The 19759-nt window shown below is 39.9% G+C and overlaps 1 protein-coding gene across 1 annotated transcript; it reads right to left on the bottom strand.

The window, feature by feature from the left end:
• Nucleotides 1-1345: 1345 nt before the first annotated feature.
• PTGFR (prostaglandin F receptor) lies at nt 1346-18117 on the bottom strand. Its single transcript, XM_062497680.1, has 2 exons — nt 17329-18117; nt 1346-1651 (listed from the first exon to the last, which is right to left on the bottom strand). Exons 1-2 carry the CDS (start codon nt 18115-18117, stop codon nt 1346-1348), a joined length of 1095 nt encoding a protein of 364 aa, XP_062353664.1.
• Between the last annotated feature and the right edge of the window lie 1642 nt (nt 18118-19759).

Consider the following 19759-nt stretch of genomic DNA (forward strand, 5'->3'; position numbering starts at 1 on the left):
TTAAACCTTTTGGGTTTTCATTTTCTGAATTACAAACTATTCTCACATGCAACATTAATTTGTACTTAGTGAATATTTTTGGTCCCTCAGACTGTCTTCTTAGTGAATCTGTTTTCAGCTACTTTGTTCAAATATACCAACACTTTGCTAATGTAGTTATTTGAAGTTAAGTAGGTAAAAACAACATAGACCTATCTTAAAACAATATCTCTCATTTTTGGCTTCTGAATAGCATACAGTCACAAAAACCAAAGCTTCTTTTAGCAGCATTAAAGGTGAAGGGCCTTCCGTGTGAAGCTGTCCTGAAAACTTTCTGGTACCTTCAAGTTATTGAATGCTCTCAGCTCTTCAGACACAGACCCTGCAAAAACTGAGCATTCAGTTTGCTTTCACAAACAAAAGCCTGCTCCCAAAGCAGTTTCCTGAAGAGGTGCCCATTTGGTCACATACATTTTCATGACATATGTGTGGCTTTTTACAAATGAAGCAGATGTACCACATGAGTATTTATGCACTAGGGGAAAGCTTCCAGAATCATTGTTAAGTTTTGGAGGGAGAGGAAAACTACTGTTTTCACAAACTAACCACTGCTTTATGCCTATTAGTTTCAACAAAATTTGTTTTGTTGAAAGGACTAAAAGCTCACCAATACACCTCAAAATATAACTATAAGGAAGCTGAGCTCATCTGTTTCTGTGCTCCCACAGGGAACCTCAGGTTTTGCCAGCAATTTGAAAGGAACATTAACACTGATGCAGAGTTTGCAGCTCTCCCAAAAATTCGTGGAACGGTAAATAATTAAGAGGTCAAGTCAATGAACCAACCACAGTGGATCATTTAATAAACTGGACATAAGCAAAATGTCTTTTATATATACAATTGGGAAATTCAATGCCTGGAAGCACAGAATACTCTTATGGAAGGATGCTTGACTTTTTTCCAGAAAACAGTGACTCTGCAAAGGATTTGAGGGTATCTCTGGTAAAAAAAAATCTACCCCTTTTAAAAATCACCCCAGAGATCACTTCTGCGCTTATAAGAAGTCTGTTAAGGGGAAAGGTTTGGTGGGGGGTGTTATAAGGAGCCCTCTTCACTTTAGTATATGGAAGGAAAAAATGTAGATGATTTAACATTCCACTACCAGTTTTGGAAGGGAAGTATTCTGAAGCGAATTAAAACATTCAAGGGCAACTTTAGGAGTAGGAGTATCAAACTGGTAAGCAACAATAGCAAACCACTCACAATTTAAAACAAATGCCAAACCACTGAGCCTTGGAACTCATTTTAAGGTACTGCACATGTAGGAGCATTGCCTCCATCATCTCTTCATAGACTGAGTAAAACTTTATTGTCCCACAGAGCTGAGAGGCTGGAGGTTTATCTGTTTGGAACTTCCTGGTGACTCTGATATTGCTGCAACCTTCAGAGAATTCTTGATGGAGCTGAGTTCCCACATGTGTAAGTTTATGACATGCACGCCACAGCATCCACTTGTGATCTTGTACAGGTTTTTAAGAACAGCCTTGCGGAGCAGAATGTACACCCAGGGGTCTAAAATCTGATTCCACGTGGCCATTCGGAGAGCAAAAAGTATCGTTTCACAGGTCTCCTTTGAGCGACCTTCATTAATCCCAATCCTGGCCATTGTCACCTGAAAACAGGAATATTTTAGAATTATGCATCAAAAAATACACCAAGAGAGCATCTAAATTACCCAAAAATCAAGTATTTTAAAATTGTACATTAAAAAACATGGAAAGCATGTAAATGAATAAAATCGTTTTGACATTGTCTCTAATCTTCATACCTTCACGGCATCAGTGCATCCCAAATTGCAATGTAAATACTTTCAGGCATACAACATTTATCATCCTAGAAATCCTCTACTGTTTTACAAAGGACATACATGTGCCTCTGCTGAACTTTAAGCAGAGGATGGCAACCAGCCAGGGAATGCCCTCCAAAACGAGGGATTGATCTGAGCAACAAGTAAAAATTTAATCCAGAATTTGATCTAACAAAGCGTGCCAAGACTGTTCCAGAAATGGATTTTCTCAAGAACAGAATTTCCTTGTAGGTCAGCACATTTTTATAACAGCTGTTTATTTTTTTCACATTTTGCTAATTAAAGGCTGCACAAGGAACACAGATTTCAACAAGAAGATTCACATTTCTTACGCTGCAGCAGAACACAATTTATTCACACCAGAGGATTTAGAGTTCTGTAGGAAAATTTAAACCATGGTGACAAAAGCCACTTGTCAGTGGAGACACAGAGGGTTTCATTCACCCTTGGAAGGGCTACACATGGACAGACTTCCACCAGCAACAGCACTACCAGAGCCAGTAATTCCACATGGTGGAATTCCAGACCAGCTTTGAGGCAGGGCCAAGGATACCCAAGGGCTACACCAGCTGTGGCTCTGGGTCCCTGCTCTGCAGAGCAATGAGCTGGGCTGTGAGACAGCCCCCGGGTAACTCGGGCCACTGGGACTCCTGCCCTGCAGATACCTCCTTTACAGGCTGGCTGCCACTGGGCGTTTGTAACCTGAGTTCCTGTGTGAGGAAAGCCTGATCTGCCAAGCCAGGAATCTGCCAGAAGATGGTAAATTATGTCTCCCTCTTATTAACGTTAAAACCACATGAAGACTTTTTTGGTAGAAAGATGAAACACTGTAAGGCTTTTAGTTCCAAAGTCTTTAAAGCGCTGCAGTTATTTAACTAAGAAACAGGATCTTTTACAACTGATGCTGTGAGTACACTGATTTATTGGGAATTAAGAGGTAGGGTCAGGCTGTCCAAGTGCAGGTTGTAGTTTCAAAAAGATGCACTGAAAAGAAACTTAACAGAAAAACTAAAAATTAATAATGAAATAAGAGAGCAAATTAGAGCTCAGTATACCAGCAAACCTATTCTACTTATTTTTAAATGCTTCTCTGTATTTCCAGACCCCACCTATAGCTTGCAGGTCACCACATCTGAGTATAAACTTGAATGGCACAAAGTGAATGCACAGAAGGATACTGAACTTGTTAGATGAAGCATTTGATCAAGTGTTTCTGTATGGCTTCTACAGGAGCAGCAAAGAAGCCCCCAGGAACATTGCTAAGGAAGCTGGTAGGACTGGCAGGAACACAGCTGGGAACTGGCGTGGGGAGCAGGAGGAATGTCGGAGCACCAAGCCAACACAAACTCAAGCCAGTTCCCTGAATCTGCTTTTCACCCCACAAACACTGGGCACATTCCTCTCTGACATCAGCATCCCACCCAAACTTGAACAACTCCTTCAGCTTCACATGGGATGTTTTTTCAGGACAGTCTACATTTTATTTATTAGAGGTCCAATACCACAAGTCAAACTCAGACAGAACACTCCTTACTCTGCAAACAGAACGGGGCAGCAAATGACAGCTCAGCAGAGCTCACAGACCAATGTCCTTATCCCATACACCGTGTTTGACTTAATACAAACCTACAGATTACTAATCTTCCTCTTGATGTACTTAAAAATTCATTTGTTATTCCTCTATCACATTCTCTGGAGTTAATAAACACCAAATCAAATGCAATTTCATGTCCAGAAAAACACACAGTAGATGTTGCTAATCAGGAAAAGTAGCTCCATCCAGACTTTGTAAAACTTATTTTCTCATGTCACCTAGAACATTTGTGAGAAGTGTTTGCATTTAGAAGTAATTTGCATTTAGAAGTCATCATCTCTGAGTGTATCTATTCATTTGCTGGTCAAAATAAATGAGCTCTGCTTTCAGTATGGATTTGCATGAAGTAAACCAGGACAACAAGGAAAACTGATACATAATTTATGGATTCTGACACTTGGAGAAGCTTCATCCAGAACATTTCAGTTGCCTCTTCTGAACATTGGACACACAAAAAAATGATACATCTAACTCACACACAGCAAGTAGAGATTATGTACACAGATACTTTTAAGCAACTCAGCTGTAGGTCCCTGGATTTGAAACAAGATAAAATCTAATTATCTACAAATTTTGTTTTATAAAATACAATTTTCTTAACAATATAATTAAATTATTTGGGAGTATTATGCAGAAGTTTCAAAGTCTTTCTTTCTTATATCTCTAAGACTAATATAAAAGAATGTCCCAGCTTTTTGCAGTTCAGAGAGGCCAAGATTTCCAAATAGAAATAGAGTAAGACAGAGAATCTCATTGTAGCCCTGAGCATGAGCATTTTTATGCTAAAGCACTTGTGGCAGACCAGCAGGACATGTTGCCATCACTTTGAGTACTGAGTGAGAGAGTTTCCCACTCCTCCAAAGAGACTGCCCTGTACTGGGAGCTCTTCACATCTTCTGAAAAATCATGTAAGAAAACTGCAAGCAACTGCACAAAGAGGAGACTATATTCTGGAGCCTTTCTAAAATCATCTGCTGATTTCTAGAACAAGACTTAAACTTCAGCAGAAGACGGGTAGAATGGAATGAAGTTAATATAAATTATTATTTCTATTACATTTTCATAATTGATTTATTTAAATTTAAATTCTTAAAATACTGCTCCAAAGTCAGTTTGAAACCATAAGTTATAAAAAGGCCTAATACACTACCAGCTATTTAATAAAGGATCTCATTGAAACAAAACAAGCAGACAGTCTTATTTTCTCCCTAGGTCTGAGGAACTCATGTCACCAAAATGGTTCAAATCATCAGCTCAGAAATTACCACCAGAACCTGGTGCAGTGCCAAGTGGACTTTTGAGAGCGGGACCTTCATGGGCAAAAAAAGAACATTTCATTTCTTTTTATTTGCGTATTAGAGGTCAATAATTGGTTCCAAGTCAGGGAGCCAATTCAAACCCTTCCTTCCCCTGCAGGTCCACCAGGTTGGTATGACAAAGGAATTCTGTTCTCTGTAGGCAGCCATACACAAGTGGGGAAGAGACAACACTATTGAATCATATCTAAGCACCTTTGATCTCCACAACTGAAGTTAATATTCATGCCGATTCAGCAGCATGACTCAAAAAATTAATCCACAGCTAGTAAATAATAAACATAACTCATGACATTTCCTAACATATTTAGAAATGCAAGAATCCAAGTAGCACTCTGCTGATTTACACACTGTTTATATGAAGACAGCTGTAGTATGTGTCCCTGGTTTGCAAAAAGAAAAAAAAAAAGTATCACATGATGTAACTATGACAATTCAAACTTTCTTTAGAAAAGGCACTATAAAAGCATAACTGTAAAAGCAATTTTTAAAACCAAGGGTACCTGCTTAAAAGATAAAAAGTTACTCTGACTCATACGAGTCCTTCCTGGTTTAAGAAACAACCTGAGAATTCAGTGTCCCTGAAAATATATAGAGAGAAATCAGATTTGTGTCAAGGAAGGATTTGACACAATACATTATACTTCTACATACTTTTTGTACAATTTTAAGCCTCATTAAAACCAAAGCCCACTTTGCAAGATCCAGAAAGACTGATGGAAAATTTTTTTAAACATTTTGAAATTGTTGACTTCTTCAATTCTGCACCTAGCAGACAGCATCAGAGAATTATCATTTCCCTTAGGGACAAAGCTCAGGGCAATAAACAAAAAAACTGCTCCAAGGCTTCACACCACTCTCCAAACATAAACAGCACTAATTTAATTTTCCTTCCAATTGGATCTACAAGAGAACAACCAATAGGCTCAAAGGCTGTGCTGCTTAGTCACATTCCTGTTAGTACTCAAGGACAACTAGTCAAAACAAGCAGCTGACTTTAGAGCTAGTTAAGAAATAAGACAAAAATGAGACTTTGATGCGTTTCACCTCACAGGCTCTAAATCCAGGTTCTATCCTTGACTTCAGGAAACTGGATAAAACCCAGTCACCATGAGATTGACATGGAGAGCAGAATAGACAAATATCGGAAATTCTTCTCTTCTGCAGCTCAGCCTTCAGACTCCACTTCCCTGTGGGAACCTTGCAGACCCTCCCAAGCCTCTTCCTCTTCCTTTGGATTTCCTTACAAGCAGTTCTGAGGATTTCCATTAATGGAAGGAAGTCCATGGCTTTTTCAGTATTTGCAGAACACTTGTATTTTGTCACTACTGCCTATGTTGAACCCTGAGGTGCAGATCCCCTTCTTCTAAACCACAGAGGTTTCAAGGCAGAATTTTACTGATTATGTTCCAATCCACTGAAACAAAAAATATACACTTATTTTGAATTTCTAGAGTTTTTTGAACTTTCACAGGCAAGAGATCATACAGGATGACATTTTGTACTACTCAGATCTTAAGAAAATAAATTTGCAAAATAGCATGAGAAAGAAATAAAAATGCATATATCTGCATATTTTACGCACCATTTTATATCCCCTTTTTCTTAAAAAAGAAACACTCACAGCAAATTGCCTGTACCATTGCTATATTGATCTTGCAGTATACAAGCCAAGCATTTGTTGCAACAAAGCTGAGTATGCTTTGTTTTAGTTTTTATGTGACTCTGCAAGTTTAAAAACAAGAGCTTCCAAGAACAATATGCAGTGCAGCACTTCTGCCATCAAAATATTAGTACACACACTGTTCTACTTATGCCACATAATGCCTTTTATGTTCTAGATTTGCAACATGTTTTCCTCTAATGCTTTCCTTTCCCTTTCTAAAAGAAAAACATTAACTGTATCTTCAACTGTTATATACCAGATGATCACTTATCTTAGCAATTAAATTTTAACTGAGCATAGTGATTTTATAAAAATATGCCAATTTAAAAAGGAATTGTAGATGACAAAACATATGAGCCAGCTTTCCACCACATTAGTGCCCACAGGGTACTTTTAAGAGCATATGTAGTAATTCCTATGTACAGTTTGGCAGGATCAGCTCTTGAGAAGTAGCAGCAGAATAAGGGAGTCTCCTTTTCTCTCATGCATATTTTTATTATAAAATAATAATGCCACTAAAAATTAAGAGTGGCTCCACGGGCTCACCATTTGCCCCCTTTAGAAAGGATTTGCATAAACATTTTGAAGGTATTGTTAAGCTACACAAGTGTGAAAGAGGCGTGAAAAGTCCAAGAAGTATAGAGAAAACAAAAAAACACAAAATTTTTCACAGAACAAATAAAAATATTTTCTCATATTCCTTTCTCAGACACAGCTTACTCTGTGACCAGGCAATTTCTCACTGAAGTTGACAGGAAAGAAATTATGAAGTAAGCCTCATAACCAGAGGGCAGGGGCAGGTCTGTGTGCATGAACTTGCAAACATTAAGTGAAAGTGAAGTTTTTATTTTCTGTCAACTTTCCCCTTGGACACTACATATTTTGCATCAGTTTTGCAGTAGTATAAATTCATGCTGGGCTTGAATAAAGCATTCAAGGTCACCTCTTTGTTTCTCCTAAATAATCTAAATATTTCTATCTTGGATTGACAGTGCTCCATCTTTATTTCCTTTCCTTGCCACCAAAATAAAAAATACTTCAGTTGAACTAGCTAGCAATGTAATTACTCTCACAGCTTAATTGATAACTCATTTGAAAGGAAAGCATTGTGGATATGAATAGAAAAGATTCTAGCATTGGAAACAGCAGATGACTCACTTCATAATGAAAAGACATAGTGTCCATACCAAAGTCAAATAAACAACCTGTTTCCTGAGTTACATGTTTTAAAGTTACAAAAAAGCCTGTTTCCACAGCGTGAGGAATGTACTCCTGCCTAAGAGCAAGGCCTATAACAAAAAACCTCTTGCACAAAAAAAGTTTATTTTGCAAACAGAATCAAAATATTCTTTACCCAGCAATGCTAGAGAAGCTTTACAGGACAATTTTAAGGACCAGAAAACAATAGAAGATGTCTAATATCTATAGTATGGACCATCTGCAAGTATTTAAGATGGCAAGGACTATAGTTATTTGGGATTCACTTATTTTTCCATTAGTGTCAGTTGGATAAAGCTTTAAACTCAACAAATTACCTATTACTTCCCTATTGTCACTTTGCTTTTCCAGCCTTTGGGGTGAAAAAAAAATCATATTTCTAATGCTTAAATAAATATTCTAATTTATTTAGGAGCGGCAGAACTTCTCCCCCTAATACCCTTGTATAATACAAATCTCCAAAGAAAGAATCACAAATAACACACAATACTGGGGAAGAAGAGAACTGTCTGAATGAGGAAAAAACCAACAATACACAGACAGCCTGGGGGAAGAGGAGCTGCAGAGGTCCATAACTATAGGACAGCTAAAAAAGTTGGAAGAGACCTCTACAATCATCAAGTCCAACCATTAAACCAGCACCACCACACTCACCACAAAACCCTTTCCCATATGCCCAAGTACCACATCCACATACCTTTTGAACACTTCCAGGAATGATGACTCCAGCACTTCCCTGGGAAGCCTATTCCAATGCCTGATCACCCTTTCAGTGAAGATATATTTTCCTAATTTCTTTTTAAACCTCCAGGGGTGATCCTGTCCTTGTTGAAGATGGACTGGAGTCACAGTCAACTAATCAGTCTGTTTTCAAAAAGTCTGACTGGAGGCAAAAGAAGACATGATGGTTTTCATGTCGTTCTTTTTAGATCACCTTTTTTAAAGTGACTTATTCTGCGTATCATTCTGAAGGACTAAACTAAGTAGCTATGATCAGAAACATCAAGGCTAATGTATTAGCAATATATCTACCAAGAGGGAATATATAATTTGCTATTACCTTTTTCTTTAGGCAAAGAAATTGCAAGGGCCTGCTGTGCAGCTCAACCACTTTTCAGGAGGAGGATGGAAGAGGAAAATCAAGCCTCCATTTAAAAGTGATTTATTTCTTATTACTTCCACAAATGCACACCTCTGGTAAAAGGTGGATTCAATTTTATTTCTAATTCACTAATAAACTGTAAATCCTAAAACAAACTGCTACCATTTACTCCTTTCTGCTTCACTTTCTCTCTTTCCATGCAGCGAAGCAGATGGGGATACAGCTGGCCACTTCCCTCTCAGCACAAGGGTCTTCCTCCCCACGTACTCAAGTCCTGATGTCAGTTCTCACATGGTCACTCTTGAGCAGATTCACTACATCCTTTCCACCCTACCCCACTCCTGTAACTTTGGGACCCCAAACCTCCTGAGGGGCAGCACACAGGTCCAGGACAGCAGGAGATGGTACAGTACCTACAAATCAGCTCCAGCTCATTCCACTGTTCATCTATTAAACCTCACCCAGTACAAAAATGAATCCCAAAGACCGAGTCACGAGTACTAAAACTTCACTGTCACCCCTGGTGTGAACCCTTTCTGCAGTGCTCTGCTCCCTGAGCACTACTGCTGTTTGTAAAAGCACACCCACAAAAATGGGAGTGCTTTCCTAAAAGCTGTGGCGGGACAGTGTTCTGCACTGGGCACACAGGGAACCTCTGTCCTCACAGGGGAGCCTACAACCCAAACTGCAACTCAGCAATCCCACTCAGACATCAACCAATTCTACAGCACTAGACACACAAGTAACTTCTACTAGAAACCACCATGCCACACTTTGTGATTGTGAATTAAAACCATAATAGTAATAAATATTCTCTCGCAGAATATATTAATATATATTACACCCCGATGTCTGTCATTAAAACTGGTGAGGATGAGTGACTTCCTGAAGTTTTTCCATGCGAGTGTATTACTCCCTGAGATTTTTCTGCAACAACTTTACCATTTAAAGTGTTTAGATAGTCAGGAAAGACAGCTTTCCTAAAATAACCATCCAAAAATGGTTATGCCATGTATGACATTTTCCAAAGATAGCTATGCAGCGTATGACATTTTTAAGTAAGAAATGCCTGAATAAGTGTAATATCTAGGAAATAGGAAGAGTTCCCTCATATCAAACAATGGAATAAATGTCAAACTGACTTACTTTTTAATATCAGACACAGAATCCAAAAACTTAGCCAAGTGAAATAAGAAAAGAAAGGTAATGAATGGCAAATTTATTTTGGTGAAGTTTTCAAAATTTGGTTACTTGAGATAGCAACTTCAAAATTGAAAAAAAAAATACATTTTCTGTGAAAGTTTCTGATGTCTATTTGAAACAAAATATTGTGTTTCATAGTTTAATTCTGTATATAACATCTAAATTTAAAAACCAAGAAGCAAACAATTAGAAAAGAAAACCAGAGGCACGTTATTCTGAAAATGCCATGTTCTCACATGACTGGAAACCTGCCTTCCCTACTTTTTCTCTCCAAAACAAACAATCTTATTGTATTCCGATGGCACTGCATTAACAGAAAAGGCTTTACGCAAATTTTTCCAAACAGCATAAGTAAACATAGATAACAAAAACTATATTTATGCTTCCCCAAAAGACTCTGGTAAAGGTCAATATGTCAATCTCAGCCCTCCTTCCTTCCCTAGTTCATATCATTACCACTGCCCACTTCTCCAGCACTTTCCTGTTGAGAGTCTCTCAGCTCCCTACCTTCTATGCGGGGCAGGTAAACACTTGAATTACAAATATAGCCACAATTACTGTAGAGTTTCTAAGCACTCTATGATAACTACACCCCGCCCCATGCTTATAAACATTTTTGTTAAAATGATTCATGTTTCTCAGAAAGGATAAGGCCTGTAAGATCTCTATGTAATGTAAAAGATGAAAATAGGAAGACAAATTCTGAACACCAAAACAGTACCTTTAAAATTCAGTAACATTTTAAGGAGGTATAATCCAAAATTAATGTCATTCCAGGTGTCATCTAACCCGGTGGAATTAGGCAGCTGTGCCACTTAAGAGTAAAAAAGTAAAGTTCTCTACAGGCAGTACTAAGGTATGAACATCTTATCCAAAGGTAGTTCTGGTACCATAGAAACACATCTGAATAGGTGGATTAGACTTTTAAACACATTGTATTAAACTTTGTTACTCTCTCTGCCAACACACCCAAATTCTTTCCAGGAGTATTTTCATGGGGAGGAAAGAAAGCACACTCAAATTGTCTGAGCTGCCGAATAAACCTTATTCCATGGGAAACTAAGCTGGAAAGAAACTTCTGTCTTGAGACTAACAAAACCTTCAATCAAAATGAGTGTTCTCTTTCATTTTAACCCAAAAAATGAGCTATGCATTTCAAAATACCTTCTGGGCCATAATATTAACAAAGACAGTAACCTTCCAGCAATTTAACCTTGAGTTATCAGACACTAGGAGAAACTCAAGCAAGAACAGTAATTGAATTTGCACAGAGGTAATGGATGTATTGAGAAACTCAGCAAGCAATCAAAGGACCATATAGGAGTGAAGGGTCTTTCTCTAATGTATCTCAAAAGGACAATCAAACTCGAGATTTTTTTTTTAATAGGAACTTAGGGAGCATTTTATTAATTCAAACTGATCTCTGATATAGCAAGGTCTGGAAGAGAAATAACTACCTACAGCCAACAATAACTATCACTGTATTGATGCTGCAGACTAGCAGTAGAGAGGTGTATCTAGCAGGACTGCTGCTGGCAAAAAGCTTTTTTCCTTTCCCCATGGAACTGGTTGATTTATTAAAACCATTGTGACAGCAGTGGGCTCCTAACATGGGTTTGCTCCTGGCCCCAGAGATGCATGGACAGTGTCCAAGGAGCTGTCCCATGGAGAGCTGCCCAAAGGTCACCTCCCCTACCACAGGCAGGGTGCAGGTGTTCCCACACCAACACAAACCACATCTGCTGACAATGCATCCTGCCTTTGTGCGGGGTCAGCAGGCAAACTTCTAGCAAGAACTCAATGACAAAAGCCAGCACTAGCAGAGTAATTATCACTGATTATCTTCTTTAAAATCTGAGCCCTGAAAAGGACAGGTAAGGGTCGTTTTCTACTCTGAGAGTTTACAACAGCATTCAAAGCTGCAAGGTTAGCTGAACATATTTAAGAATATCTCCATCTTCACTCTTCAGAAGCACACCTGCAGAAATTGAAAGCCTAATTTATTCATTTTAAAAAGAAAAGATCACTCTCTCTGTTGACAGTGCCTGTGCAGGCACAAGCTCAGGGTAGCTGCAGCTTTGACTAATAAATAGTAAAACAATAACACTCTTCTGCAGAGCAGCCCCCCATGAGATCTGAGTCCTCACAGGCAGAGCATGGACCTGCATCTTGGGACATCTTTCTGCTTCTCCTCATCTTCCTTTTCTGATTGTGAGAAATTGCCAGCCACAAGAGCACAAGGGATAAATTTTTTAGTAACTCTTTCATTGTAGGACCAATACAACCAGCAATGAAGGCATACAAACAGCATCAAGGATTAAAAAGCAACAAGCTCAAATATATATGATGCCCATTTCACATATAACCATAAGGCAGTGCAACAGAAATGTAAACTGCCACCTTAATAAAGATGACAGAAAACAAGAATGGAGGGAGAGACTTCAAGAGTAACACAGGTGTGAGCACCTCTCAAAGTGTATACATGGCTACACATCCAAAAACGCTCAAAAAAAAGATGCAGAGGACTGCCTTGTACACCCAACTACCTTACACTGTACACAAGAACATGGCCCAGAAATTAATTAGTGTAAAACCTGCAACACTCTGACCTCCTTCAGCACATACCAACCGTGAGCCTGTCTCTGCACCCAACACAGCTAGGGGAGCAGCCAGGCTGGGGTGGATAAGGGCATTCCAACAAAAGCCTCCCTGTCAGCACGTCAGCTTCTCACCAGCTCCAGAGCACATTCTCTGCAAGGACCACTCGGACCAGCAGCAGCAGCTCCTGAGTTAAGTGATTCAGTAAATCACAGGCTGAACACAGCCCTAGGTGCACGAAAAGCAGTCATCAAGCCACACTGCATGAGACAGTCTGAGGACAAGAAAAAATCAGAGCGAGTTCAGGGAGACACAAATTAGCGTTACAGATTGGAAAGAGAAGAAATTACCTGAGAAGGGACTGATAAAAATTAATCTAAGCAGTAAAAAAGTTGATTTATTCATATGAAAAATTGCTTTATTAATATGAAATAAATAGAGCTCTTTCCAAAAAAACAAAAAAAAAAAAAACCAGGAATGGCTATTTTCTGCAGCAGAGGGGAGGTAAAACTGGAACGAAATTAATCAGTTAACCGCATGGAAAAAGATCTTAACAAGAATAATTTGAATGTAAAAGTATTTTTCCCAGGCTATGTTTCACACATGAAAAAGATTAGAAATGTCTCCATATCATAATTTGTTCCTGTAAATAAATTCACTCTGAAATAAATCTCTCCTGTCCATAGTTACTGGCAGTTCTCTTTGTTACTCCAAAAAAACAAATTTTATAATACGTTTATCCCTTGAGCCCTACAGAATATGACACACTAATGTCAGAATTTGCTCATACAAACACAGCTCCAAACCAAGCTGTTTCATGACAGGCCAAATGTCAAGTCACAGCCAAAAAACAGCTTTATATAACAATGTATTTCATCAGAGGTGCTTGTCACAAAATGCCCCTGCCCAAATATCTGCTTTGGGAATCCAGCCTCTAGGGACCAAATTCATCCAGCAAAATTGGCATACCCTTAGCAAAGGGCTTAGGCTCTCACAAGGATGAGGAAAGCTGGCACTACACAGAGGAGTTGAAGTTACTATCTTCAGAACACATTTACCTGGAATTATCCATCACAAAGCAAAATTATTTTGGATGTCAGAATAAACGTACCTCTGCAAATCATTGATTGTACATATTGCTATAAAATCATTAATTTCACTTGTTTGGGGGTTTTTTTGTGGATTTTCTCCTCTTCCCAACTTCTCAAAAGGCATCAGTGTTCCCCCAAAAGTGAAGAAGCAGGGAGCACCTCTCATTCACATACTTCATTAAGAGAAGATTCTATCACAGTGGCAGAAAACTTGAAAAAGCTGCTTATTTTTTGAAAAACAGATGAGATGGAGAAAGAAATCAAAAGGGAAAAAAAATATATCAGAAGGAGGTCCCTGTCCAAGAGCCACAGGGAGAGCTGTACAAGAGCCATGCCATGGGCTCTACCTTTGAAAACACTCCATCCAAACCTTCAGGAATCTTAAGACAGAGGTGGCGATTGATTACAATACTATGTATTATTATTTATAATATTAAGTGTTTGCTATATATACATTTAGACACATCTATAAACAGGCATCAAAACAACTTCACTATCACTGAGCAGATGCAAAAGTCAAGATCAGTTCCACACCAGACACCATAAAGGACAATCCAGGGTCTTGTGACTTTAGTGATATCTGAAAATTATTTTATCACAGGACAGTGACAATGTCTGAATATTAATTCCATTTGGAAAAAAAAAAATTAAAATCTAGTAGTGAAGTAAATCTGCAGTTGGATTGCAGTACTGGATTGATTATGGTAGCCATACACATATGTCAATGGACATACCAGACTAGACTGAAAACAGAAGGGAAATAAATAAATTAAATCCCCCTCCCCCATCAGATGGGGAATAACACCAAATGAATCCAAACTTTTGTATCTGCAAACCACATGTGGTGTAAAACACATTGCCTTCCACCACTTTCTCTTCCAGAAGTTTATTTGGTTTCTAATAACTTTGCTTTACTTTGAGGCAATTGACTCTCATGAAACATTTTGTTCTGTATACTCTTTGGGACAGAGAGCATATGTAGAATTCACAATTCAAAGACTAGACTTCAAATTCTGACTTTTAGACTTAGCTTGAAGAAAAAAAATTAAAGAAGCAAATGATCACAGAACAAGCAAGTGTTTACATCCTTTCCCAGGTAATTTCACCTATGGACACCTGCTCATATTTATGTCAATAAATACTTATTTTGGTATTTGTTGATTATATTATAGAATTTAACCATTGTTTTCACAAATTCAAAGCCCTGAGACCTTTCAGATATATCAGACAAGTAGGTTTGAATTAGCAATTAATCATAAAGCATACAATTTGATTAACCCTGGATCACTTTAATGTAGCACTTGAGCTGTACATTCCTGACAAAACTTTATTCAACTGCAAGCCAAAAAATCTTGCTAAATCAACACCACACTTGTAATTCTGTTTGTATTCTGTTGCTACCAAAACAAGGAATGGGAAAAATAAATCAGCAAATTAACTGATATAAACTCTACCATCCTAACAGCTAAGAAAGGAAATACCCACACAGGATCCTGTCCCATTGCATTTCCCACTGAAACTCTAGGGCTAAAACACTAATTGCTCACTTCCTTGAAACTTTGTTTCAAGACTCTAATCCCACACTACACCTCACCTACTTTTTCTCTTTTTTTTTAAACCCTTCCTTTCTAACCTAAATTTGTCCACATTGCAGAACTGTTTTCCATAATGCCAGGCTGATTATGGCATAAATTCGGCTCATCTAATTTCAGAAGAGATCCAGAGGCAAAGCACCACAAGCCCAGCACACACAGAAAGCACCAGCAGGTTTGCCACCCAATGAACCAGAATTCCTTGTGTGCCAACTCCCCTCTGCAACACAGTCCTGAAAAATACCAAGTCCAAAATTAAGCAAGAAGTTGTTCACTGGCCTACATCATAAGCTGATGCAAACACCAGCTCTGAAAAGGGTCTGAAAAAAAAATCCTGCCAGACCAATAATTCATCTTCAACTACAACTTAGATGAAGTTAAAAACTTTAACAAAAGCACTGTTGTGATTTCATTAGATTGCCACAATTTCTAAAATTATAATTTTATATATATGCAATATATATCATAATTAAAATCAAATGGCACAGCAAAATCAACCATAGTAGTTGCAATTTAGTGTTCCTTGATGTGTTGAATAAGTGAAGTATCTCTTTTGAACTAAAAAAGCTTATAGCTCTTCTGACACCCATAACCCTTTGGTTTTGAAGGGTTTTTCAAAACCAAATTAATCCCTGCTTTTAACAATTATTTCAAATGAAAATAAATGCCACCAGAGGATAATAATGCTGCTTTTTCATGGAAAGTAAAGTAATCGTATAAGATGGGTTTTTTTAAAAACCATTCTGTGTTTTGTCCCAAACTTCAGATGGTGTCTGAAGTAACTCTAAAGAAGCTCCCTACAAAACTTGCTCTGCTGCTCTGACAACTTTGTTTATGTTCCACACACCACAGCCACGACACTGACAGAAGCCAACATGAATTTAAACTATGCTGCAGAGCAAGACTAGAAAAATTCTCTTTGATTTGAACAAAAATGAAAGAGTTTTTGTGCATTTCAGTGACTGCACACATTCATACCTAGACTTCCACTTTGAAGCCTGGAATACTGGATTAATTAAATGCTACCTGACAGATAAATAAATGCTACCTGCTGCAGCTAAGCTAGTGTCAGGATCTAATTTTTAGCTAATTCAGGTAACTTCAGACTCTACCATAGGCAGTGAGCAGATGAAATACAGCTAGATCTGATACAGATCTCAGACTTAAATTTGCCAGCTCAAACCAGAATTGCTCCTCACTTATATCGCTGGAAAACTACAGGACCCTCTTTCTAGAGAAGAAATTAAGATTCCATACGACTTGTGATTCAAACCTTCTGACACTAATAAAAACCCTAAATTTCTTCAGACAAGTTTGTTACACTAAAAGGAGACAGAGCTAACACCAGCTTTATAACGCCATGATACAAATGGAGCTGTCAAATTCTTTTCAAATTCTTTCCCGTATCAGTTCCTTTGCCCCTGCTCACTGACAGGGCAGGTGCTACCAGGGCTGGCACCGACCCTCTCGGAGTCACAGCAGGGACAGTCCCACACCCCCTGTCCACAGCAGCTCCCTGCTCAGCTGTTCCCCTTACAAACCCAGCTTGTTCAGGTCTAAACCAAACGTAAATTTCAACCCACTGCCTACAGGACGCTAAAGCAAAGCCCTTAACACCCTGTTAATAGAGGGGAGGATTTTAGGTTCTTAACTGTTATCTGTAACAAAGCTCACAAGGAGCAGTAAACTGTTGAAATAAAAGCAAACAAACTGCCATAAATAAAAAAGTTACTTACCCTGAACAAAGTAAAAAGACTTCCCAATCTTAGATTTCACTGAATTTTAGGAAGAGCTCAATATTTGCTCTGAATGATTCTAGCCATGATTCTTCTACCACTGTCTGCTTCAAAGCACTGGAAATGCAGTCCTCACAATCACTATATATTTAAGTTAGTGTATTATTGATCAGAAGTGGAGAATAACTACCAGTTTTTTATGGATGCATAGGTACATACATTATGGCCAATATTCTATAAAATTAGTAACACTGAGTGGATGGAGCTGTTATCACAACATAAGTGCTTTAAAACCTGGAGACAAAAAAGGTATAACTTTTATACAGTGATGTGCATTAAACATTGGCAAATACATTAGGCTCTTACCAGGAATGGGCTCCAGCAAATGCAAGAAACACACATTATAGCCAAGAGCTGAATGATCATTTCAAAATGATGAGATCTGCCTTGTCTTTGTTGACTTTTAAATTTGACTCTTAAGAGGGTAATTCCTGTGACAGCATTGCACAGGAATGAAATAGCAAGGGCCAGGAACCCAAGGCAAGAAAAAAGTAAGAGATAAAATCTGTCTTCCCAGTCCTCAACATGTTCTGTTTTATAGAAGCACCAGGTCCTCGATGCTTGAATTTGGTAGGCTCTAAACCTAAGAATAGGCAGCAAAGCTATAAGAACAGCAAACAGACATACCATAGTCAACATCATTTTCACATGTCTAGAAGTCATTTTTGTAGAGTGAAATATTGGCTTAGTGACTCCAATGCACCGTTCAACAGCCATCACACTGCCCAGGAAGAGTGGGCACAAACCAAAGAAAACCATGCAGATGCCAAAAACACTGCACAGAATGTTGGACTGATTAAATCTAATCCAGTCTTTATCTGATGCATACACAAACACTGCAATGGCTCCATTGATGAGGTGACCGAAGAGATCTGTGACAACCAAACCACTGGCAAGAAGCAAAAAGGAGGCTTTTGATTTCTGTCTGAATCTCTGGTATGCCTTCATGAGAATCACTATTGCAAGACTGTTGGACAGAATTCCCGCCGTCATGAAGATTATTGAAAAGAAAACTGAAATCTTTTTCTCTGTGTGGCACGTTGTGTTTTTCAAGACTCCAAATCCAGCCAGCCCTGCTGATTTTGAACTGTTCATGGTTAGGAAAGGAGACGCAGCCCTCAAATCATTTCAGCAGTCTTGCAATCAAAAGGCATCTGCAATATTAAAAACAAATATACACAACGCTGTAAAAGGCATACTACTGTTCAAATGGCATTTGAAGCAGAAATTCCCTAGTATTAGTCCATGGTACAAATCTAATTTTCCAGTTTTCTGAGTGATATGATATGGCATCACATACCCTCATCACTCACAGGGTAAAACAATTATCCGCATGCATTACGCAATGCAAATATAGTCTACAGGAAATTTAGAGGCTGCATGCATAATATATACAAAATAATGTATAAAATATATCATGGTTATGTACATATAGCAAGGATAAACAATACAAGCAATTCTGCTGGTTAAACTAAGCTAAACAAACAGTTTTTTTCAAACAGCTCCAAGAATGTCAGTATTTAATCAGCCCTGCCACAGGCAAAAGTGAAATACTGAATCTGGAGCATTTTGAGATCATAATCACACTCAATTTTTAAACATTTATTTTCAAAACAATGTCTCAGCATCTTCTAAACAATTCTGCTCCCACAAATTCATGTTTCAAAGCTTTAACCTAACAAGCACTGAAGCCTTCAAGTTCCCAGCGCCCTCGCTGAAGCACAAACTTGTTTTTTAGATGCACCGTAATTCAGAAACCAATTCTGCAAGTTACTTTACACTTTATCTCCCATCTCTACTTCAAGGACATTCCTAATAGCAAAACCTTCCCAGGCAGAAGTGGGGTGGGGGGAATAGGGGAAAAAAAAAAAGAGCAGGCGTTAACAGCCCGTATTACAAACTGCAGCAGAAGCCTCCCGGTTACTGAGCTACATCGGGAACGGGCCACGCCGGAGAGAGGCACCTCTGCCCTTCGGGAGCGCTCAACGCAGCGCGGCCGGCGAACTCCTGACACGGAGCGGAGAGAGCATCGCGGGGCACCGCGGAGTCCCTGCACAGAGAGCGGGCACAGAGTCCCTGCACAGAGTCCCTGCCCAGCTCCCAGTGCCCAGCGGGCACTCTCCTCTCCTCTCCTCTCCTCTCCTCTCCTCTCCTCTCCTCTCCTCTCCTCTCCTCTCCTCTCCTCTCCTCTCCTCTCCTCTCCTCTCCTCTCCTCTCCTCTCCTCTCCTCGGGCAGTGCCGGTGCCGGAGGAGCTGCGCCCCCGCCCGCCGCCTCCTTCTCCCTTAAGCGCTGCCGCCGCCGGGGGCGGGGCGAGCCCGGCTCGCCGGGCACAAGTGCCGCGGTCCCCGCCGGCCCGGGCCGGCCCTGCCGCGCCACCGCTCCTTCCCTACCCCGGTCTCGGAGTCCGTCCCGGCCCCGCCGCCGCTCGCGTTCGCTTCGTCCCGCGGGGCCGGAGAGAAGCGCAGCGCGGAGCTCCGCCGGCCGCCGCCGAGCCCCGCTCCTGCCGGCGCCGCCCTCCCTCCGCCTTCCCTCCGGCCTCCCTCCGCCTCCCCGCCCGCCGCCCCCGGGACGCGGTCCCGCTCCGGAGCTGCCCGGCCGCGTCCCCGCCAGGATCGCGGCTGCGATGACCCCGGGCGCGGCGCTCGCAGCTCGCCCCGCTGTCCCGGGGGGCGCAGCCCTCGGCAGGAGCGCGGAGCCGGCCGTGCCGGGCTGCGGCGGTGTCTCCGGCAAGGACGG

Source organism: Cinclus cinclus, chromosome 8 (genome assembly GCF_963662255.1).
Source record: "Cinclus cinclus chromosome 8, bCinCin1.1, whole genome shotgun sequence".
NCBI classification, from domain to species: Eukaryota; Metazoa; Chordata; class Aves; order Passeriformes; family Cinclidae; genus Cinclus; species Cinclus cinclus.